The sequence below is a fragment of the Manihot esculenta genome, chromosome 11 (genome assembly GCF_001659605.2).
Source record: "Manihot esculenta cultivar AM560-2 chromosome 11, M.esculenta_v8, whole genome shotgun sequence".
Lineage (NCBI taxonomy): Eukaryota > Viridiplantae > Streptophyta > Magnoliopsida > Malpighiales > Euphorbiaceae > Manihot > Manihot esculenta.
The window spans coordinates 10,822,267-10,847,278 of record NC_035171.2 but is presented as its reverse complement, the minus strand read 5'-3'; the positions used below and the strand labels follow the sequence as shown (position 1 = coordinate 10,847,278).

The 25,012-nt window shown below is 34.5% G+C and overlaps 2 protein-coding genes across 2 annotated transcripts; both read right to left on the bottom strand.

Moving 5' to 3' along the window:
- Positions 1-3,287: 3,287 nt before the first annotated feature.
- Positions 3,288-4,886, bottom strand: LOC110625883 (chalcone synthase). The gene is made up of 2 exons (XM_021771572.1): positions 4,629-4,886; positions 3,288-4,475 (listed from the first exon to the last, which is right to left on the bottom strand). Exons 1-2 carry the CDS (start codon positions 4,810-4,812, stop codon positions 3,484-3,486), a joined length of 1,176 nt encoding a protein of 391 aa, XP_021627264.1. The 5' UTR covers positions 4,813-4,886; the 3' UTR covers positions 3,288-3,483.
- A 6,948-nt stretch (positions 4,887-11,834) lies between these two features.
- Positions 11,835-14,829, bottom strand: LOC110626932 (histidine biosynthesis bifunctional protein hisIE, chloroplastic). The gene is made up of 6 exons (XM_021773127.2): positions 14,672-14,829; positions 14,364-14,583; positions 12,831-13,076; positions 12,651-12,746; positions 12,402-12,553; positions 11,835-12,335 (listed from the first exon to the last, which is right to left on the bottom strand). Exons 2-6 carry the CDS (start codon positions 14,529-14,531, stop codon positions 12,131-12,133), a joined length of 867 nt encoding a protein of 288 aa, XP_021628819.1. The 5' UTR covers positions 14,532-14,583; positions 14,672-14,829; the 3' UTR covers positions 11,835-12,130.
- Between the last annotated feature and the right edge of the window lie 10,183 nt (positions 14,830-25,012).

Genomic DNA, 25,012 nt, shown 5'->3' with positions numbered 1-25,012 from the left:
TGAGTTTTTGTTGTTGTTTGTTGGGGTTTAGGCTAGTTTTTATGCCCCTTATGCATGATGAGTGAGTATGTATGCTTTTGAAGAGTTGGGTGGCTGTATGTATTGGGCATAATCGAGTTCTGCCTTGCTGAAGAACTCAGGTTCGACCGTCGGAGGCAGCCTTTTGGCCGCCTAACCTGCCCCTGAACGCATGACTTTCAGATCTGTGATGGGGTTTCGGCCACCGAACCCGCACCCGAAAGTCCCTGACTTTCGGATCTGTGTGGAGTTTAGGCCGCCGAACCTGCCCCCAAAAGTCCCTAACTTTCGGATCGGTGAGGGACCTTCGGCCGCCGAACCTGCCGCCGAAAGTCTCCTACCCAGCCTTCCTTTACTTGTTTTATGTGCACATTTTGGTATGTTTAAAGGGGTTATTGGGGAGTTGTTTAGAGTCATGTTTGGTCCCTCATTTGAGTCCATCTGTGTAGGATCGAACCTGGGAGACCGTAGAGGCCTGCAGTGAGTTAGCTGCATTTTGTTAGGCAAGCTTCAGCCAGAGGTGAGTAGAACTAAATTAATATATTGTTTTAAAGTAATCAAACTTTTTAAGCATGTTCACGCATCACGAATGTCATATTTATGTATTAGGCTGTTTGCATTAGAGCTCACGAATATGATGCATTGCATAATTTACTGTTGATGTGGATGGATATTGGATGACCCACTAGCTCTCGAGATGCTATGATATGATATGATACGGAAAGACCAGGACTTGCCCATTCTACGCCCCTGACACAATGTAAGGAAAAGACCAGGGCTTGTCTATTCTATACCCCTGCCATTATGAATATGTTATGTTATGTTTAAGCGAAAGTCCTTAGGAGTTCCGTCGAGGGCCGGGCACATGAACGCAACAACAAAGGAAGGATCACAGAGAAGAAAGGATGAGTTCTGAATATCCCAAAAGCTAGACTCAAAAAAACAAGACTCGATTTTTTAAAACAAAATGTAAAACTCATTAATTTTATAAAAGATTTAAAAAAAAAAACTCAAATAATATCATCAAGAAATTATAGACTTACTTCCGTCCAAAAGAAAAGAAGAATTTCTCTCAAAATCAGGCTGAGACCCTTTTTAAAAATCTATGTTAGATTTTGGTGTTGCTTTGTTATCAGTCTTAATTTTGCGGTAGCTAAAAGAAAATAAAATTAACTTTCTTATTAAAAATACTCTTTATAGTTTCTTTATCAGAATTTAATCCTTGTATATGAAAATTTTTACATATGTAAAAAAATTGAAAATGTAAAAAGATAAAACTAAAAATCTATATACATTAAAATCTTTGTTAGACTTAGGAATTGTTTTATTTTTCAATCTTAATTTTATGATATTTAAATAAATGAAATTACTTAGCTGATTAAAAATAAAATAAAATATATTTTACTCTCTAAATTTTAATATAATTAACAAATCAATTTTTATAATTTTAAAATTAAACTATTAAATTTTTAAATTTTAAAATCATTCAAATTAACTATTAAAAAAATCTATAATTAGTAATAAGATATAACTCTATATTTCTAAAATATTTACTTGTACAATTAAAATATCAGTTTTTTTAATTAACTACTCAGTTTTTTTAATTTTATAATACTTAGACAATTAAAATATCAGATACTCAATGTTTAAGGTTTCGTTTTATATAATATTTCAATTCTTAAATTTTTTAATACAAATAATTTTAATTTATTTTATTTTTAAATAATCTTTAATTAATATTGAAATAAAATTTTTTATTTACATCAAATTACATATGCAATTAAATAATTACTTCAAAAATTTACTATTATTTATAAAATTTAACTCTCAGCGATGAGAATTTTCAATCGTTTTATTTATATCAAACATTTAAAATAATTAATTTTAATATTTATATTTTATATTTTAAAAAAAATCTTAATAATTAACTTTTAACTATAGCTAAATGTAAATTTTTTAAACTCTTATATATTTTGTATAATAAGTTTTTGTTTTTAATTTTAAATTCAAATAATTATATTAAATAGCAAACATATTATATAGAATTTAATAATAAAATTTATTAAAAATAAAGTAATTATATGAATAAATAATTATAAATTAATTAAATATAAAATATGTAAAAGAGGGAGGAGTATGGATAGAGATGTTGATAACCTGAAAACCTACCATGCCAAGTTATTAATAATTAATTTTTAATGTTTTATTTATGTACAAAATAATAAAAATTTTAATTGGATTCATAATTTTAAAAAAATATGTTAAATTATTCTTAAAATTTTTAAAAAAACTGATAACTAATTAGTTTTTTTATTTTTTTATACTATAATAACATATAAATTAATTATTATAATCTTATTTAATTTTATTTTATTTTTAAGAAATTTATCAAAATATTTTTTAATATTTAATAAAATTTAATATTTTTAAAATGGATATAAATGAAAAGTTAATAAAAAATTATTTTTTTAATATTTATAAAATAATAAAGTGAGCGAAAATTATGAAATTGAAAAAATAATATTTATAATATCTCATACACTAAATTACAATTGAGGACTGAGCCCAGCATTAGAGCTAGCTCATGGGCTCACAGCCCACGGTTAGAGGGCGTGCCAATTTTTAATATTATGAATAATTATATTAAAAATTTTTAAAAATATTTATTTAGATTTAGTCCATGATATATTTAATATAAAAAATATAAAAGATTATTGTTATAATTTTTATTTATATAATTAATTGATTCCTGAAAGTATTGTCAATCAATTACATTAATTTAATAAAATTCTATGGTATTTTTTTAATATTAATGGAGTAATAAAATTGTAATTTTTTTGGTTAGCTTAAATAATTAATTCACTATAAAATATATTTAATTTAATATATAATATTAAAAATATCTAATAAAATAGTTGTATTCCATTATAAAAATAGGATAAGCAGTTGCACTAATCTGAATCCAACTTTTAATTATAGATTAAATTAACTAATTATATAACTGATAAAATAAATAAAATAAATAATTAATAAATTTTTTAAAACGTTAAAAATATTTTAATATATTTTTTAAAATAAAAATACTACCTAATAAATTTTTTTCATATTATAAATATTATGTAGTAATTTTTTTTTATATGTAGCTTGTAATGTAAGGGTAGATTGGTAATTGGATTGAGAACATTATCAATTATCTTAAATTGAAATTGAAGTATTTTGTGATACAATTTAAAGTTTGAAGGACAAAAGTGAAATTTAGACTTCAAGAGTTGATAATTAAAAACAAAATAAGAATTTATTGCAATAATACACACATTCAACTGATAAACCGACCAGACTTCTTCTTATAATAATATATATATATGTTTTTTTTTTCATTTCTACCTTCAGTTGTCTACCACAAAATCCAGCAAGTCTTGTTCTTATTATCTTCCATTAGAGTAATTGATTCATTGAGTTCCTGCCTCATGTGGAGACACTGTGCAGCACGACAGTTTCCACCGTTAGACCAGGCCCAAAACCGAACAAAACACCCCACTCTAATCCTTCTCCGGTGGTGACTTTCCCTTCCTCTAAAGACTTCTTTCTCATCTCATCCAAGATAAACAACACACAAGCACTTGACATGTTTCCATACTCACTTAGAACATGCCTGGTTGCTCTCATCTTTTCAGGTTTTAAACTAAGTTTTGCTTCAACCTGGTCGAGAATGGCTGGACCACCTGGGTGAGCTATCCAAAATATGGAGTTCCAATCGCTGATACCAATTGGCTTGAATGCTTCCACCAGGCTTTTCTCTATATTCTTTGAAATCAAACTTGGAACGTCTTTTAGTAAGTGAAAGGTGAGACCCACTTCACGTAAGTGTCCATCAATGGCTCCATCAGAGTCAGGAAGGATTGTTTGTGCTGCAGACACAAGCTGAAATAATGGACGCTCGATGGAAGTATCAGGATCGGATCCAACAATTAAAGCTCCAGCTCCATCACCGAAAAGAGCTTGACCCACCAAGGAATCCAAGTGGGTATCAGAAGGACCACGAAAAGTGACGGCAGTTATCTCAGAGCACACAACAAGAACTCGAGCACCCTTATTGTTCTCAGCCAAGTCTTTGGCCATACGGAGGACCGTCCCACCAGCAAAGCAGCCTTGCTGATACATCATGAATCGCTTGACAGAGGGACGAAGGCCAAGGAGCTTAGTAAGCTGGTAGTCGCAACCAGGCATGTCGACACCAGAGGTGGTGCAGAAAATAAGATGGGTGATCTTAGACTTAGGTTGACCCCATTCTTTGATAGCTTTAGTTGCTGCTTCCTTCCCCAGCTTCGGGACCTCCACCACTACAATATCCTGACGAGCATCAAGAGATGGCTCCCAGTAACCGCACATGTTGGGATTCTCTTTCAAGATTTCTTCATCTAAATGCATGTAACGTTTCTTAATCATAGACTTATCACCTGTAAAAATAAAAGAAACAACAATAATAAGGAAAAGACTACATGTAGATTAAAGATTGTGATACGATATGAATATCAATAAAATATTTCAAGAAAATTAACAATAGAGAATTCAAGAGCAATAAAAGATTTAAAAGGGAAAAAAAAACGTACACATGCGCTTGAACTTCTCTTTCAACTCAGCCATGTGCTCACTCTTGGTGATCCTGAAGTAATAATCAGGATAATCAGCCTGGTTGACACAGTTAGAGGGAGTGGCGGTGCCAATGGCGAGGATGGTGGCCGGACCCTGGGCTCTTTGGGCCTTTCTGATCTCCTCTACTGAAGCAGCAGCCATTGATGATTTGATTGTGTAGCAGAGATGAGGTAGTAAAGAGAGCTGCAGGTCTGGTGGAAGAATGGGAGGCTCAAGGGGTGCTTATATATGGGAAGGTGGTTGGTTAGATGGACGGAGGGTCGATGGCCACGCGGGCCTTGGTGTTAGCTGACTTCAGTGGTAGATGCGGTACCACTTGCATAAAGGTTGAATTTTAGGTAGTTTAATTAATTCTACCAAAAGTATTTTTCTTGATCTCAAAGATGTAAAAAAAAAAAAGTTTATAAAGTGGAAAATATTTTCTTAATAATGAAAAATTAAATTATTTTTTCAACTCAATTCGTTTAAAAAAAAAAGTTATTTGTTGAATTTAAGAATATCAACATCATTAGTTTTTTATATTTAAATTTTATTAATACGTACTGACAATTAAATAATAAAAAATAAATTATTTTTTAAAAAATTTCTTTCATTTATAAAAATTGAATTTTATCAATCTATTCATAAAAAAAATTTATTTATTTAAAATTAATTTAAATATAATAAAATTCAATTTAAATATTTTATATTAAATCAATTAATAATAAAATTTAAATTAATTTAATTTATTCATCATTCTTATTATTTTTAAACTAAATATAAACATTTATTTTATAAATAATAATTATTATCACATTTATTAAAACAAATATTATTAATATTTTTGTAATATTTAAAATCTGAATTTTATATAATTTTTTATTATTAAAAATTCTCTATGGGAAGGGCTTATTTGAACTCAGACAGAAGGAAGGAATGAGCATTAATAAAATAAAGAATAAATTATACTTTCGGCTCTGAATTTTAAGAAAAATAACGAATTAATCTTTTAATTTTAAAAATTAAATATTTAAATTCTTATATAATATATTTATTTAATAAAATAGATGAAAAGACTGTGTTATTAAACGAAGCTATTATATAAAGATTTAATCATCCGATTTTAAAAATTAAGAGACTAATCTATTAATTTCCTTAAAATTCAGAAATGAAAATTACTCCCTTTTATACCTTATTTTCATAATAATTAACAAAGTAATTAAATCATTTAAATTCTAACAAAAATAATTTTTAATGCGACTGAATTACCATCATCGCATCTAAATATTTCGATTTTAATTATTTTTTTTGAATAAAAAAATTAAATAATTAAAAAAATAATAATAAGAAAAATTTTAAAAATTATAAAAGTAATTATTATGTGATAAGAGTAAAATTAGAAAAATAAATTAATACTCTTAATCTTTCTAAAGCAACAAGTATTTTTAGACAAATAAATTTTTTAAAAATGACAAACAAAATTGGATAGGATTATTTATTTTTATTTGATTCAGTTAATTGCTATTAAATTTAAATCATATTTAATTTATTTTAAAAATTAATTCAAAGGAAAGAGTATCTAAAATAAATTTATTTTTTAACTTTGCAAATTACATTAGTGTTATTTAATTAATGCGTTGATATATATATATTTCCAATCTTTTGATAAGATTCAATTCTTATAACCCCTCATTATCTATCACCTTAATTATATCTTGATGCATGATGTTGATTAGCAACTGCATTGACAATTAGATTACTTGCATAATCATCTTTCTCTAATTTTTTTAGAGAGAGCTTTCTTTCAGGTTTTTTTTTTAAAGAATTAATTTTTTTTAATTAGATTTACTGCTTTTTTTGCTCTTTCCAAACAAGGGAAGTCACTTCTCCTCCTCCGGGTGAGAGGCGTAAATTTTTCTTTTTTTTTTTTATTTTGTTTGTGATTGTTTTGTCTTTATTTTTCTCCGGAATGGACTACATGATTTGATTATCTATAAATTCTGCTGAAAAAAGGAAAATTAAAGGGAGAGCTATTGTTTGGCAATGGCTATCTCTTAAAGTCTATGCTAAGCGTCTTGCCATTATTGATGACTCTCAATTACTAATATATGTGTGAAGCTCTAGTCGTCATTCTTTCTGCGATTTGTTGTTCATCTGTGTTTTCTCTCTTAGTAGGTCGATTTTTTCTTCTCTCCTTGCCTTTGGTCCATACTTTTGAAAATATGGTTCTCTTCTCTATTTCCTGTCTTGATTCAACAATAAGATCTAAGAAATGTGCTTTCAAAGGAAACCTTTCGATTTGTCTTTTAGTCTTTTGAGCATCCATGATGTGATTTTCCTTTTTACGATGATTTCTCATCTTCTAAAGAGGGTTGGGTCTCAAAAATAGGGTTGATCGGTGCTCTATGGGAAGGGTTTATTTGAGCTCACACAGAAGGAAGGAATGAGTATAGAGAGATCTAAATGCTAGATGAAAAAGAATGATAGGCGGTTTTATAATAATAAAATAAATGATAAATTATATTTTAGTCTTTGAATTTTATGAAAATTAACGGATTAATTTCTTGATTTTTAAAATCAAATATTTAAATCTTTATATAATAGATTCATCCAACAATATATTTATTTTATTTATTTTATTTGATGAATTTATTATATAAGAATTTAAGTGTTCGGTTTTAAAAATTAAGAAATTAATCTGATAATTTTCTTAAAATCAAGAAATGAAAGTTACTCCATTTTATATCTCATTTGAAGATTTTTCATAATTATTAACAAAGCAATTAAATCATTTGAATTCTAACAAAAATAATTTTTAATGCGACTAAATTACCATCATCGCACCTAAACATTCCGATCTCAATTATTTTTTTTCTATATTAATTTATGAATAAAAAAATTAAATAATTAAAAAAATAATAAGATAAATTTAAAAAATTATAAAAGTAATTATTATGATAAGAGTAAATTTAGAAAAATAAATTAATACTCTTAATCTTTCTAAAGCAAAAATATTTTTAGATAAATTAATTTCTCAAAAATGAAAAATAAAATTGGATTATGAAGAATTATTTATTTTTATTTGGTTCTATTAATTGCTATTAAAATTATATTTAATCCATCTTAAAATTAGCTCAAAATAGAAAAATTATTTAAAATTCTTATAAAAAGCACATTATTTTTATTCCAAATTGATGTGTCCAACTATTAATGTCATTATTAATTTGGTGATATATATATATTTCCAACCTTTGAAAAATGGATTAATTTTTGTCAATTACTGCTGCTCCTTAATTGCTTCCTAAGGCTGCACCGAGTGCAAAAAATAGAAAGAGAAATGCTTTAATTATAATTAATTATAATAGCTGATCAGCTCTCTTTGTCTAAGATTCAATTCTTATAGCCCCTCATCATCTATCACCTTAATTATATCTTGATGCATGATGTTGAATAGCAACTGCATTGACAATTAGATTATTTGCAGATTCATATCTCTCTAGTTTTTTCTTATTTTAGGAATTATTCCTTTTTTTTTTGTCAGATTCGCTGGCTTTCTTACTCTTTTCGAATAAACAAAAAAGTCTTTTTTTCCTTTTGTTCAAATACGTGGATATTTTTCCACCTCCAGTGGGAGATGTAGATTTTTCTATTTTTCTTTATTTTATTTGTGATTGTTTTGTCTTTATTTTTCTCCTTTGAATAAATTATTTATAAATTCTTCTAAAGAAAGAAATATCAAAAGAATGGCTATTATTTGATAATAGCTATCTCTTAGAGTCGATACTAGTCATCTTGCCGTTATTGGTGACTCTCATATCACTAATGTGAGAGTGAAACTCTAGTAAACACCTCTCTGCAGTTTGTTATTTATTAGTGTTTTTTGCCACTCGATTTTTCGCCACTCGATTTTTCCTTTTTTCTTTAGCGTTGGTTCATACTTTTAAAAATATAACTTTTTTTTTATTTTTCGTCTTGATTAACGAAAAATTTAGAAAATGCATTTGCAAAAAAAATCTTTTGCTTTTTGATTTTTCGTTTAGTCTTTTGAACATCCATAATAAAGTTTTTCCTTTTACGATGATTTCTCATCCTCTTCTGGATGTTACATTATGATCAAGCTTTTTAATTTTTGTGTGTCTCGTTTGAGATTTGGGTCTAAAAAATAGAGTTGATTGGTGCTCGATGTTGGCGGCCAAAAGTCCCTGTTATGGTCCCCATCGGTGGCTACAGGCTAGACTATCCTTTTCCTAGAGTTAAGGTTTGTGGGTGTTGCTTATGGGTTTGAGTTTTATGTATTTGGACCTTAATAGTCTTTTATTTCTTTAAGCATTTCCTTTATATGGGCTTCAGCTTAGAATTTTTTTTATAAAATATATTTTCTGAGGCAAAAATAAAAAATAAATTACTTGAATTATTCTTAAAATCAAGATATAAAAAATTATTATAATTCATGTTAATTTATATATAGATTACATATTTGTTTTGAATAAAATATTTTTTCAAATTTAAAAATAATTTAAATTAATTGATCAATTTATTTTAAAAAATTATAAAAATTAAAATAATTGTAATTTTAACAGAATATAAATTTAATTAAGAATTTGAAATAGCAACAACTTCATAAAGAGAGAAATCGATCGTCAATTGTTTGATTCAGGTAGCATTAAAAAAAAATCATAAATAGAAAGGAGGAATAAATCAAATCCAAGCAAGAAAAATTAAAGAGAAAATGGTAGGAGAGCCATACGAAGTTAATGTGGTTTGGTAGTTAAGAGAAAATGTGTAAGAAAACCAAGTCAAGGCTCAACCTACTACAGAACAGAAGTTAATGTGGTTTGGTAGTTAAGAGGTAATACCTAACCACTTTCCTTGTCCTTCAACTGTTTGCCTAACTACTTTTCCCCTTAACACAACCATGAATAACACTAAAGTTTTTATCTTGTTTTTATTTTTAACTCTATAAAACAAATATTTTATGATGTTATTGATATTTTATTTAAATAGTCAACATCCTAAAATTATTAAAGTTTAAAGAAAAAGTTTTCTGAAAAATTATTTTTCTTTTTCCTTCTATTTTTTTTATTATTAATAATATATAAAATAAATTATATTTTAATTTATTAATTTTAACGTAATTAGCATGTTAATTTTTTTATTTTTAAAATTAAACATTTAAACTCTTGATTTTTACAACCGTTCAAATTCAATATTTTTTCTGTTGTTAATAAAATATGAAATAATCACATTACCCTTAATTGACTAGAAAAATCTTTAGAAAAACCTACCACTTTCAAGCAACAAACATACTTCTCAATATTTCTCACAGACATTTTATCAAATAAGATAGGTGCATCTCTTCAATCTACTCCCTTTTTAGCTACTGATTTCACTACTATTGAAATCTAAATACCACCAAATCAAATTCTTATATCCTCAACACCTTGAAAGCCCAATTAACCAAGCATTAGGTGCATATCTTTCAAATAATCAAAGTATTAATTAGGTATTTATGTTTTATATGTGGCAAAACTCTACCAAATAAAATTTAAATATAACTAAAGAAAAAAGAAAAAAAAAAGAAAAAAAATGAGGTGATTTATTAAGAGTAAAATTGAGTTTTAAAATTTTTATCTCATTTTTTATCTATTTTGAAAAGAAAAAGAGTACAGAGTGACTTTTTAATTCTTGTATAATGAAAAGAAAATATTCATAAATAATTTATTTTTATTAAGAAATGGACATTATTATATGTAAATTCGGATGTATGGTACACATCAATTTATTCCCGTGCATTTTCCCTTTTTAGTTGGAATAAATATGCTTTTGGATGTTTTCTCTAAAATTTAAAGTGTATATTCTTATCCGAATTTTATCAATCACTTATTCTGATTCTATAAATTAATCATTTTAAATTATTATCATGATTCCTTCTTATATTATATTCTATGTATAAATTAAAAAAAAATTTAACCACTAATTATATTTCATCAAAAAATATAATAAATACATTAAATATTTAGAAGTTATAACAAAAAGACGGAGTATTGGGATATTTACCTTATGTATTCAAATAAAAATCTGATAGATATTTATTCAGAGTAGAGAACAAACCTAAAAAAATTGAGATTACATCCGTTTTTAGCTCTCTCTAACCCTACGTCTCTTATTCCTAAGAAGTTTTCTTCCACTGGCAGATTTTTTCGGAAAACTCTATTTATTTTGGCGTGGACAGTAAACATGCTTATTATTTTATTAGTCTAACAAAATTTTAGAGAATATATTACAATTTATTATTAATTTATTTATATTTAATTTAATTATCTTGTAATAATTGTGACATTAAAAATATTTAATTTCATTATCTAAAAATTTAAAGTTTTTATATAAATATAAATTAATATAAATATTTAAATTTTTTATTTAATAGACCTAAAAAAATAAAATTCACCTATGTAGATTAAAAAAAAGTAATCAAACTTAATTGAATGTAATGGCTAAAAGTTAAGTTAATTGTGAGAAATTGTTTTTATTGTCTAAAAATTTAACGATGTAAATGTAAAAATTTGCAACTTTTTGAACTTTTTATTTAATAAACTTAATAAATTTAATATTAAAATTTTAATTATAATCGTTTAATAACGTAAAATTTTAAATTTTTTTATTCACTCTAATAAATTACTTAAAATTTACTTATAATTATAAAAAATTTTAAAGTTATAATTTTATCATCTTAAATTAAAAATTATAATTACAATTAAATGTAAAATGGCCTTTTCAATCAATAGTACACAAAAAAAAAAAAAAAAAAAAAAAACCAGAAACCATAGCTCCATCCTCGACTACCTTAAATTAATGCGTGCTTGAGCTCGAGCTCTTGCTCTTTGAAGAGATGGGGAATCCTTTCTTTTGGACTTCAGCTCGAGTGTTTTCTGGGTTTGGCCTCTATTTGCTCATTTGAGTCGATGGAGTTTTAGGATCTTTCAAGGATTGTACGGACATTCTCCGCCATTCCTCCATCAAACTTGCTGTCATCTTTCCTACTGGAGATTTCCTAGGGGTAGCACTTCTGGAAGAAATTTCGAGTCAAATGCTTTTGATTGTTGAAAGAAGGAAATCAACTAACTGAATCGCATTTTTTTCAATTAAATTAATTTCTTTAATGGAATCAATTGGGTTTTAATTAATTTTGACAATTCAGTTCAGTATTTTTTATTCATTTCGAAGGCTCATAAGAGCCATTCCACATGCTTTAGCAAAACTGTGTCATACACAGTGAAATAATCATGTCCCTCCATTCAGCTTTTCAAGCCGAAGCACAGTGGAGTTTCTGAGCTTCAGATTAACAGGCCAGCTCAAGATTGCCTGTTGTTACAATGCTGCAGCTGATACTGTAAAGGGCAACCACAAGTCCACAGCTAGGATTCACTGGGACACTGCTCGAATTCATTACCATTAAGGAGATTGTGTATACAGTTTTATGCTAGTTTTGTTGCCCGCGACTCTTCTTCTCCTCAATACCCGATTGAGTAAATCTGCATCGAAGAACATCTAGCACATCTTCCATTTTCACGTCTTTAAGTGCCAGCAAAACCATGGCATGATATAGAACATCTCCCATCTCTGAGGCAGTTCGTGTACTGTGCTCATTCTCCTCTATCGTTCTGCACAACTCATCTGCCTCTTCCCTATAAAATACAGAATATTAAAATCTAAATTTGAAAAAACCTGAAAAACAGTCAAAAGAAAGGTACCTAATTTTTGAGCAAAGCAAGTTGTTATCGAGCAGTAGCCGTTTAGTCCAGGAGGGTTTTCCATGTTCCGGCGCTGCTAATTCTGCTTTGCGCTGGGAAATTGTGGACTCTAATGAATACAAAGTTGTCAATGCCAGTCTACTGCCCTCAGTCTGCCATGGATAATACAATTTCCTTTTAAATCCCTACATCAATTTAAGATATGTGAAACTAGAGCATGATTAATCACTTGAAAGAAAATTATTTGACCTGCTTCTGTTCTAGAACATCATTCACTGATGTATAATAGCAAGTTTCCGATCCAGTGTGGCAGGTAGGCCCATCAGGTTTCCCAAGGTAAATAATCTGAACAAACAATCAAACAAGTAAATTCAAATCAGAATTTGTAAATAACACTTCATAATTCCAGCCAGATTGTTAAGAACATACAGAGTCGCAATCACAATCAAGAAAGATGTCATGGATATTGATGAAATTCTTGGAGGTTTCCCCCTTTGTCCACAACGATGACCGTGACCGACTGTAAAATGTTGCCTTTCGAGATGAAATGGTTGTAGCTAGTGCATCCCTGTTCACAAACCCTTGCATTAATATGGCTCCTGTGTCAATATTTTGAGCTATAGCCACTGCCAAACCTTTGTCGTCCCATTTTACACTGTCTAACAATGTCTCAACCTAAAATTTTAGACAGTTAGCTAGTTCACTCTTGCTTATGATTGTATGGAAATTAAACAATAGCAGGATACTAAGCAAAACAGATTTGGAACCAATGCATGTGCAGTGCCATTTTATTTTTTTGCTCCCCGTCGTCATATACACAACTGACATCAGGGAATGTGTGTTACATTATAAGATTGCATTACTTATGTATGTTAAATTTCTTTCCAAAGAAATCACAATGAACAAAAGAAACTAATTTGCATAACATAAGAACTGCATTCATAAACATCTAACTGGCTAGCTAAGCTAAGATGCCAAGACAAGGCAGCTTCAAAGGTACTGAGGCTTTCTTTTCAAGAATATATATATAGTTATTCCGGGTGAAAGGATTTAAATGGAGCATCAATGCAACGTTTCGTGCTAAAACTAACACAAAGGCGGCCTCCTACAATGATGTGACATAAATGAGGATGAAAACAGAAACAGAAATATGATTTAAAAAGACATTCAGCCTTCTCCAAAGCCATGTCTGTGACAACGTTTCTGCCATGAGAATTAAAAGGGGAACAGGTAGAGGGAAATGTGAAGTCCAGATGTAGCTCAAATAATAATCAACCACATACTATTGGGCAACGATGGACACCTTCAAGAGATGGTCAATAGAAAGATGGAAACCCATCCATCATATTTGCTTCCCTCTCTTTAATTTTCCAGACAAGTAACGATCTCTACCACAAGAGACAAGGTAGATTTCTTACTTTCTGGTTGAATCATGGTCATTCAAATAAAAGCAATATTAAAGTTTCAACAAGCAAATGCATGATCTTGAAAAGCACTGAAAAAGTAGCAATATAGTTAGCAAAACTACCAATGAACGTTTAAGAAAGAACCTTCTCTTCTTATGAGGGAGCAAAAAACCATTTTAGTAGAGAAATGGCAAGTTCTTTTTAAAACTTGGACTACTCAGTAACTCTTTTAATGCAAAACACACATGTGAATCAGTGAGTATATTGCAGTGACCACATGAAAGATATGTAGAGTCCAGATGTAGCTCAATAATAATTGAAAACATATTATTGGGCAACGATGGACACCTCTAAGAGATGGTAAATAGAAAGATGGGAAACCCATCCATCACATTTCCTTCCCTCTCCTTGATTTTCCAGACATGTAACAATCCCTACGAAACAACACGCAGTAGGCATCTGACTATGTCTGGATACCATAATATAGAAACATAAAAAATGGACAAAGGTTAAAACAGTAGCTTTATCAAACAGAAAGATATGTAAATTTAAGTACCCTGGATTCAAGGCACAGATCTCTATCAGATTTCTTCCCAGAAGCAAAAACTAGACAGTTCTTGCTCTTCCTGGCATTGTCTCTGCTGCAATCACCAACAGGGAAGAATGCACGGCCTCTTGAGGAAAACCCAAGAGATTGAACACAGTGCAAGGATGAAACCGCCATTAGAAGCACAAAATCTAAGCTCTTTCTCTGCTATATCAAGGTCATCCTGCAACTGACCAAAACAAGCCATATACAAACATCAAGCTATGAAATGCTATAGAGCTCAATTAATGGCAACAAAGCTGAATCAAATACGATACCTTTAGTTTAGAATAGGGCTTGGGCTACCGAGTCCACCAGCTGCGGCGCTTCGCTACTCACTTCTGCAGCGGTGAGGGGGTAGGGTTTTTAAAGAGGACGAGAGTATATAAAATGAATAAAAAATAAATTTTGCTTAAATGAGTGGGAGATATTTTTGCTGTCACATGCAGTGACGGAGTCCAAGTAACTGCCCACAAAGAAACCAAAGCGTAATTAAGAAAGTGGTTTCCCTTCAGCGAAATATCATATTTATATAAAAATCTAAGACTAATCGTAACGAGTAAATTAAATTAACTAAGTTAACAATAAATTATTTTATTATTTTAAACTTTTATTTAATTAATAAAATAATTATTAGCTTTATTTATTAAATTCAATTATTTTTTTAATAATTTTTTATTTTTTTAAATCATTAAATATAATAACACCAAAAAAAATATCTATAGTTCTTTTTAAAAAAAAATCATGAAGATTAGTATTTGCAAGACCATGAACAATAACATTACCGGCCTCCTTACTCAAGATCCGATTAGACTTCTGAATAAAAATAAAATGTTAATTTATAACCCATTAATCAAATTCAGATCAATCATCATCTCCTGAGGGACAAGCATTCATAATGAACTTTACATCCATTTCAATATTATAAAATAAATTGCTACACAATCAATTCAGAATCTATTTTAAATAAAAAAAATTTAGTTAAATTAAGTAAAAACAGTATCTATGATAAAGAGCATACGTCAGTTTAAATTGAAAAATCTAACTAAAAGTGATTGATTTTAATTTAATAATTCGATTAATTAAAATATTTAATTTAATTTAATTAATATTTTTTAAATTATTCAGTTTTCAATTTGATTCGATATAAATATAATAAATAACATACTAATCAAATTAATTAATTTTATTATATATTATTATACTAATCTTTGTCTAACTCAACTAACAGTCCAATTTCAATATCTTTCATTCTTCCCTTATCTAACTCAATCAGCCACACAAAATTAAATATATTAAATTTATAAATTTTAATTTTGATATAATCAAACCGAATTAATTTTTATTGGCTTAGTTCAGTTTAATTATATTTTAATAATTAATTTTTAATTTTTTTAAAATTTAATTTTTAATTTTTTCAATTTAATTCAATTCAAAATCGAGTCGAGACAATACAAGTTAAAAATAAACATACTAGTAGAATCACTAATAATTATAAAAAAGAAATACACCTCAAATCCCTCAGTACAGCACCTTTCATATTATATTTTAATTTGTTAACAATTAAAATGTAGAAATTAATTTTTAAATTAAAATTAATATTTTTTACTTTAAAAATAATAAAAATAAAGTTTTGAAATTGATTTTAACGGTATTTAAAATTTAATATTAATATTACATAATAAAAGTTTATGTACATTTTTAATATTATTGAGTATGTAATATTAAGAATAAAAATTTAACAGAACTTTTGATGAATGATTTTGGTGATACTCAATTATTATTAAAAATCATACAATCCGAAAATCGGACCGCTACTGGTGCTAAGATTCAGATCGATTTAAGGTCGCCGAATCCGTAGTAAGCCAACTATATATCCTGAGTACCTTATAAAATCTCATAAATGATCACACATCATCACAAAAACTTAAACATTCCATGAAATCAAGCTCAACATGTACATGTATCATACTAAATCCCTCATCAAATGCTTCAGTATGGTTAACATCACATGCCTCAAGTTTTGTTCAAACATAACTCATAATAAAAACTTTTACATAATTATCATGTTAACAGATATTACAAAGGTAAAGAAAGTTAGGGCCAAACACAATTATAATCCATTAAAATTTACATGTCCACACTATACTATTACAAGAACTATACTAGCTACTATGCCGACTTCCCGATGCTATATTTGATCTTGCAAACCTGGGATTAGGGGAAAGAGATAAGCTACAAGAGTTTAGTGAGCAGAATATAAAAACAGTTTAATAAACATATGCTCATATGAAATGCGTCACAACATAACCAAGATTTGTCACCAGTAACCCTCTATATATTCCAATATGTCCGGCCCTCAATGGAGCTCCTCAGGACTTTCGCTTAAACATAACATAACATATCCATAATACCAGGGGTGTAGAATGGACAAGCCCTGGTCTTTCCCTTACATCGTGCCAGGGGCGTAGAATGGGCAAGCCCTGATCTTTCTGTATCATATCATATCATAACATCTCGAGGGCTAGTGGGTCATCCAATATCCATCTACATCAACAGTAAATTATGCAATGCATCATATTCGTGAATTCTAATGCAAGCATCCTAATATATATATATACATGCTATTCGTGATGTGTGAACATGATAAAAAGTTTGATTACTTTGGTTCAGTTCTACTCACCTCTGACTGACACTTGCCTAACAATGACGCAGCTAACTCACTGAAGGCCTCTACGGTCTCCCAGGTTCGATCCTACACAGATGGACTCAAATAAGGGACCAAACATGACTATTATATGACTCTAAACAACTCACCAAAAATCCCTTTAAATCTACCAAAACATGCACATAAAACAAGTAAAGGAAGCCTAGGCAGGGGACTTTCGGCGCCAGGTTCGGCGGCCGAAGGTCCCTCACAGATCCGAAAGTCGGGGACTTTCGGAGGCAGGTTCGGCGGCCTAAGCCCTTCACAGATCCGAAAGTCAGGGACTTTCGAGGGCGGGTTCGGCGACCGAAACCCCTTCACAGATCCAAAAGTCCATGCTTTCGGGAGCAGGTTCGGCGGCCTAAGCCCTTCACAGATCCGAAATTCAGGGACTTTCGGAGGCGGGTTCGGCGGCTGAAACCCCTTTACAGATTCGAAAGTCCATGCTTTCAGGGGCAAGTTAGGCGGCCAAAAGGCTGCCTTCACCAGCAGGTTCAGCGGCCGAACCTGGGTTCTCCAACAAGGCAAAACCTGATTCTGCCCTATGCATACAGCCTCCAAAACTCTCAAATCCTCACTCCCAACTCTTCAAAACATGCATACTCACTCATCAAGCATAAGGGGCATAAAAACTAGTCTAAACCCCAACAAACAACAATAAAAAACAACACAAGAGCAAACATTCATAAACAACCCAAGTCAAATCTTATAACTTTAGATCTAACCATTACATGCATTATTAACCCTTAACCCTTTCTTAAAACTTGATTAGAACATAAAAAAAAAACAAGGATCTAGGCTTATCTCTTGGAAATCTAAAGGCAACAGCAACCCCAACGTGGAGATGAGGTAAAACGGTCTCCGGAGGTCTCCAAGATTTCAAAACTTGGATTCAAGCTCAAATCTTCAAAAACAAGAGAAAAACTCATAAATTTCTGAAAGATCTGAAAGAAAAACAATAAAAGCATCAAAGAGTGGCAATGACCCATCTATACCCGAAAATGGAGAGAAAAACTTTTTCATTTTCGAATTGGAGGCCTCTTATAGGTGGCTGGATAAACCACCTTTAGGGACCGAAAGAGGAGGTCCCGCGGTGGCACCACCTTCGACGGCCGAACCTAGTTTTTCCTCCAAAATTCTTTTCTTTCTTTCTTAAAACCTTAAAATTTTTAAAATTCATTTAATAAAAACCTTAGTTTACCCTTTCTAAGGAGATTCCAACTTCGAGATTATGGTTTCCAATGGAGATTCTGTCGGAAGATTGGAATTCCGACCCCGGAGTCTACCCAAGTATTACAATATATATGAGTTTTAAAATTAAAAATGTTTTGAAATACTGTTAAAATTACGCTTCCTTGTGCTTCCATGGCAAGTTTAAAGCTTCCTGATGTTGTTAACCTTGAGTCGCATATTACACCTTCCAACATAACTAAGTATATTGCCCAGAGACTTTTAGATGCTCCGTTGTATTTCATTCGAGCGCCTCTTCCAAATGAAAGGATAGTCCTTCCTTACCCTCCCCCTCCGGGTTTGGTAGATCCCCAAGGGGGTCGTCGCATAGTGTTTTTCTTGAAGCAGAGAGAATTCGGTCTACCGTTTCCTTTTACCCCTTTCTTTATTGAGGTCTTTGAATACTTCGGGGTAACTCCTCGGATGTTATCCCCAAATTCCATTTTGTTCATGTCCTGTTTTGAGTCTATCTGCCTGAGTTGGGGTTTTACACCCACGGCTTGTCTGTTTGTTACTTTTTTCCGTCTGGTTAGGGCGGTGCAAAAGTTCTATTATTTTTCCCCCCGTACTGGGTTATCTCTTTTCACGGGGTACAAGGACTCCATAAAGGGATGGATGGAGAATTTCCTTGTGGTGGAGTTAAAATTAGGGTCCGCCTGAACGTGGGAGGTGGATCTAGGTTAGGGGGAGATCTTTCCGGGTTGCAACGAGCTGCCCCAATTGAGTCTTATTGAGCAGGTCGGGCTGCTTCGACTGACTTCCGTTGAGAGGAAGTATGACGTCGAGAAGTGTATGTTCGCGTCCAATCTTAGGGATATCCGGGACACGGGTATAATGCCTTGTCCGACTATTCTGTTTCTTCTTTGCTCATAATATCGGAAAGTATGCTGATTCTTTATAATTTTGTTTCTTTTACAGCTTCTGAGGTAAAAATGGATGACATCAAGTTCCCCAAGAACTTTGTCCTGTCTCGGGATAATATGCATGCCATTTTCGATGCCTTTGGGGATGGGCGTTCAGTGACTGAGATTGCTGCGGAGATGGTTCAAGCTGCTTCCTCCAAGAAGGTTAGCCGACCTCCCGCCAAAGCTTCTTCTAGAGCTTCGAAGCCAAGCTCTCGCAGCACCAAGTCATCTCGGCTGTCTAGCCGAGGTGGATCGAGCTCAACTTCGAGGCCTGCTGAAGGGTCTGGATCTACTCCAGCCTCCTCAGAGGTCGTGAGGGAGGCCTCCCTAGCTATCGTGGATCAGACCCAAGGTGCTGAACAAGTGGAGCAAGGTATTGCCCATTCTCCTGAAAGGGTATTAGGGGGAAGTCTAAGTCCCCCGTTGTTGAAGATAAGGAGGCCTCTGGGACAGGGCTGGAGATCGTCCTTATAGAGGACCCAATTCCAGAGGTTTCTACCCGAGATGCTCCTGCCCCTGTGAGGACTGAACCTGAGGGTTCTGAGGACATTCCATCAAAGACCGGGGGCAAGCGTCCAGCCCCCCCTGGAATATCTACCCCATCTCCTGCTCGGAAGAAATCCAGGGCTGCCGCAGGATCTTCTCCAGCTCTTCCTTCCATTGGGAAGGGGAAAAGTGTTCCTGTCGAGCCTTTGTTGTCTTCTTCTGACAACTTTCTGAACGCGTCGGATATTACTCCTGAATCTCCGGCTAGTGCTGTTGCTGACCTTCTCAGAGAGCGAATGTTCAGCGGAACTACAGAGGCTTCGGATCCTCGTCTTCTTGCCCTGACTGGTCTCTTAGCCAGTTCTACCAAGGAGCAAGTTTCCTTCCGATCTCGCTCTCGTGAGGAGCTCGGGTCTTCGATTAGAGAGATGCTTCTGCTGGTAAGTTATTTTTTCACCTCTCTGTAGATTTGCTTCGTTTCTTTTTCTGACAGTTGTTCTTCCTTTTTAGGTGACGGGCCTCTTTATGGAGGTGGATGCTCGTGATCGCTCCCTCCAGGAGTCTGTAGACCGCCGGATTGAGGAGGCGCGTCTGGAGGAGAACTTATCTGCAACCAGTGACGCAAGGGGTAATCTGGTAGCTGCTCGAGAGCAAATCCAGTCCCTCCAAGTGGAGCTGCATTCGGCGCTAGAGGCCCTTAAGAAGGCTAATGAGAAGGCGGCTGAGACAGCAGGGCATATCAAGTCTTTAGAAGCAGAGCTGTCTCAGACTCGCGAAGTTCTCAAAGTGTCTGATGAGAGGGCAGCTGCCTTGGAGGTTCGCTGCGAAGGAGTTTTAAAGCAGCTGTCCTCTATGACGGAGGCCCTTAAAGAAAGGGATGAGGCTATGAGTCAAAAAACTGAGGTCCAACGCCAATATGATGCCTTAAAGGCTGATTTTGAAGGACTTCAGGTTCATCTGGAGGAAGTGAAAACTCAGAGGGAAACAGCCCTAGCTTGGGTGGAGGTCCTTGAGCAGGAGTTGAGCACGAGCTCTGATCGTATCAGAGACCTGGCTTCATCGGCTGAGGAGTTCAACCTTCGCCACCAGCAACTCAACCATGAAGTCAAGACCTTAGAGCGCAAGTGTTCAGCCCTGCTCGGGGTAGTAAAGCATGTTGAAGATAAGGCTCAGTTAGTGCGCGAGCAATGTATTGCGGAGTATCAAGAGTCTGACGAGCTGAAAAAGAAGATCGAGCAGGCCTGTGAGGCTCATCTTCAGGACTACAAGGACTCTTCTGAGTTTAAGGAATTTGTAGCTGAGGCCTGCGAGGAACATCTCGATGAATATAAAGCTTCTGGTGAAATGAAATCGACTATTCTTAAGAAAGCCTTCCGTATGTATGTGACCGGCTACAATCGCGGCTTAAGAGAAGCCAGACACGCTCCTGATACTCCTTTGGCCGAGCTTCGCAGGTACGAAGTGGACTCAGATGGCGAGCCAGTGCTGTATGGGGAGGATGATTTCCCTATGCCCCGAGGAGATTGCCAGAGGGACATATGCCGGCCAGCTGAGTCTTCTTCGGAAGAATCCGAGCTAGAGGGGGAGGACGTGGAAGTCCTTGAGTCGGGGAAGGATGACCCTAACTCTGAGAAGGAGGATCTCCACCTTGAGTCAGAGATAGCTCCTGTTGTAAACGTTGAGGGCTCTGATCCAAGGGATTCCGAGCTCCCTTCAAATGTGACTGCAAGTAGAAATAATGTAGGCGAGGGTGTTCTTACTGATGTAAGTCCTTTAAGGACTATTTATCCCCCCACCTCGTCAGAAGGATAATTTGTAATAGTTATTTGTAATGGAATATCAGTTTTCTTTTTCCTCAAAGTACTCTAATATCTTTTTTCTCATATTTGTACACTATGTATTCTCATTCATAAGCTCTGGATTGCTCTTGAGTTGCAAGCTCAGCTCTTAGTTAATAGTCTGAGAGATCAAATCTCATACCTTTTAATGGCGACTAACATGTCTGTTTTTTGCTTTTAGCCTTTCCTTCTTGGTTGTGAATTTGGATGTCTGTTCCCGATAAACTGATTTTGGAATATAGCCTTTTCCTCCTCCATTTGTCCTCCTACAGGTTTCTTCGTTTATGGGCCTTTTGAAAGAGGGAGCTCGGCCTTTTGTTTTGGCCTTCATACCTTGGGCTTTTGAGGATGCAAGTCTATCCGAGCTGGGAGCTCGACCTTGAGCTTAATATAGGTCTATCCGAGCTGGGAGCTCGGCATTTTGCCCGATAGCCAATCTTTTAGCATTAGCGTCTGTTTCGAGGTCGGCGCTTTTTGGCTATTGTGCCCCGAACCTCTTCAGGAGGTCGGAACCTGATTTTGCCTTGGTAGCTCTGGGCTCCTCTCTTTTTTGTGAGGTCGGAACTGTGTGTTAAGTTGTCCCTGCATATGATATGGGAATTTTCATTTCGGGAAGCTCTTAAGTCCTTCACCGACCATTTTTTGTTTTTAGGAGATCTTACGGGATCCTGACTGTTTTTGTTCCGGGGTGACCTCGGGGCCCCGCCGGCAGTTTTTTGTTTTGTTTTCCCGGGAGTTCTAGGGGATCCCGGTCTTCTTTGTTTACCCGGGAGTTCTAGGGGATCCCGGTCTTCATGCTCCGGGAGGCATCTTTTTGATCCTCACCGGCCGTTCCGGGGTGAGCTCAGGGCCCCGCCGGCAGTTTTGTGTTTTGTTTTCCCGGGAGTTCTAGGGGATCCCGGTCTTCTTTGTTTACTCGGGAGTTCTAGGAGATCCCGGTCTTCATGCTCCGGGAGGCATCTTTTTGATCCTCACCGGCCGTTCCGGGGTGACCTCGGGGCCCCGCCGGCAGTTTTTTGTTTTGTTTTCCCGGGAGTTCTAGGGGATCCCGGTCTTCTTTGTTTACCAGGGAGTTCTAGGGGATCCCGGTCTTCATGCTCCGGGAGGCATCTTTTTGATCCTCACCGGCCGTTCCGGGGTGACCTCGGGGCCCCACCGGCAGTTTTTTGTTTTGTTTTCCCGGGAGTTCTAGAGGATCCCGGTCTTCTTTGTTTACCCGGGAGTTCTAGGGGATCCCGGTCTTCATGCTCCGGGAGGCATCTTTTTTATCCTCACCGGCCGTTCCGGGGTGACCTCGGGGCCCCGCCGGCAGTTTTTTGTGTTTTCTTGAGGTGTTTGTACAAGATTCAGGCTCATTGGCCTTACTGTCGCTTCGTCATCTCAGCTGGTTTTGTGCCTAACTGAGGTCTTGTTTCAAGGGATCTTTCTAAGCCCTGTTCTTTCTTTTTTATGGAGGAATGTTATTCATAAAGATAACTCATATTTGTATAAATAATTTTTATTTATTCATTTTTGTCAAAATACAATGTTTTTCTTTACAAATATTTCAAGGGAAATACCTTTTTAGGTGCTGGATGTTCCAGGCGTGGGGCTCGGGGTTCCCTTGCATATCTTCGATTCGGTATACCCCTGGCCTGACCACTTTTGTCACCTTGAAAGGACCTTCCCAGGTCGGTGCCAACTTGCCTGCGGCCACTCTTTTTCCTGTAGCTTCTAGGTTTCTTAAGGTCAGGTCTCCCACTTTTAAGCTTCTTTCTCTGACCTTTTGGTTGTAATATCTCGCTACTCGTTGTTGATAAGCGGCAGTTCGGACTTGGGCTTCCTCCCTGACTTCCTCAAGAGCATCCAGGTTGCTTCTTAACTTATCCTCATTGGTATTCTCACTAACGAATTGGACTCGATGAGTGGGGATCTGCAATTCAACTGGGACTACTGCTTCTGTGCCATAAGCAAGTGCAAACGGCGTTTCTTTAGTGGGCGCTCTGGGAGTGGTTCGGAGTGCCCATAGTATGCTATTGAGTTCTTCTGCCCAATTTTCATTTGCGCCATCCAGCCTTTTCTTTAATCCTTGAAGGATAGCCCTGTTAGTGACTTCTGTTTGGTCGTTAGTCTGAGGATGAGCCACGGAGGAGAACTTATGCCATATACCCATGTTCGTCGTGAATGCTCTGAAAATGCTGCAGTCAAATTGTCTGGCGTTGTCTGAGATAAGTACTCTAGGTATGCCAAATCTGCAGATGATATGTCCCCATACGAAATCTATCATCTTTCGAGCTGTGATTGTGGCTATCGCTTCTGCCTCTGGCCATTTCGAGAAGTATTCCACAGCCACCACTACGAATTTCCTTTGCCCCGTAGTCTTGGGGAAAGGTCCCAGGATGTCGATTCCCCATTGTGAGAAAGGCCATGGACTGGATATGCTTGCTTGAGGAGTGGCAGGGGTTCTGATGGTGTTAGCAAATCTCTGACATACGTCGCACCTCCGGACAAACTCTTCTGCTTCTTTTTTAACAGTGGGCCAGTAGTACCCTTGCCTGAATATTTTGTTGGCTAATGTCCCTGCTCCCTCGTGAGCCCCACATAGGCCTCTATGTATTTCCTCCATTACCTTTGCAGCTTCTTCCGGACTCACACATCGGAGCCATGGGCTGGACTTCCCTTTTCTGTATAAGGTTCCCCTTATTGCTTGGTAGTTGGCGGCACGAGCTGCTATCTTTCTGGCTTCATCTTTATCTTTGGGGAGCTCACCCTCCTCCAAGTATCTCAGGTATGGGGTCATCCAAGTTGGGCTCTGTTCTACCTGCAGTACCGTGTTTGTCTTTTTAAAAGCAGGTGTACGGACATGCTGTATATATACTTCATCGGGAAGCTGTTCTAACTCTTCTTTAGTCAATCGACTAAGCAGGTCTGCTTCCTCATTTTCATCCCGAGGTATTCTTTGAAATCTGACGATAACTCCCCGACCTGTGAGCTCGGCTTCTATAGTCTTTACTTTATCAAGATAGTTCTGCATGATGGGGTCCCTAGCTTGATATACTCCCGTCACCTGGTTGATTACCAATTGAGAGTCGCTATTCACCTCAAGGTCGGTTACCCCTACCTCCGAAGCTACCAACATTCCATTTACTAAGGCTTCGTATTTGGCCATATTGTTAGAAGCCGTAAATTCTAGACGCAAGGCATAACATACTTTAAAACCTTCTAGCCCCTTAAGCATTATCCCAGCGCCACTACCCTCAGCACCTGATGCTCCGTCTACATACAGCTTCCAGCTAAATTCTTGGGGGGCTCTCTCTCTTCCCCCTTTCTTGATATCTCTGAGGATGATCCTCCTTTCTCCTCATTGAATGCGCATTCTGCTATGAAGTCAGCCAGAGCTTGGGATTTTATAGCTGTTCGAGGTCGGTACTCTAGACAGTAAGGGCTAATTTCTACAGACCATGCCAACATCCG

Coding starts and splice junctions, on each gene's coding strand:
- LOC110625883 (XM_021771572.1), bottom strand. CDS start 4,812: ATGGCTGCTGCTTCAGTAGAGGAGATCAGAAAGGCCCAAAGAGCCCAG. Junction 4,476..4,628: donor AGAGAAGTTCAAGCGCATGT/GTACGTTTTTTT, acceptor TTATTTTTACAG/GTGATAAGTCTATGATTAAG.
- LOC110626932 (XM_021773127.2), bottom strand. CDS start 14,531: ATGGCGGTTTCATCCTTGCACTGTGTTCAATCTCTTGGGTTTTCCTCA. Junction 12,554..12,650: donor ATGTTCTAGAACAGAAGCAG/GTCAAATAATTT, acceptor TATCCATGGCAG/ACTGAGGGCAGTAGACTGGC. Junction 12,336..12,401: donor TTGCTTTGCTCAAAAATTAG/GTACCTTTCTTT, acceptor TGTATTTTATAG/GGAAGAGGCAGATGAGTTGT.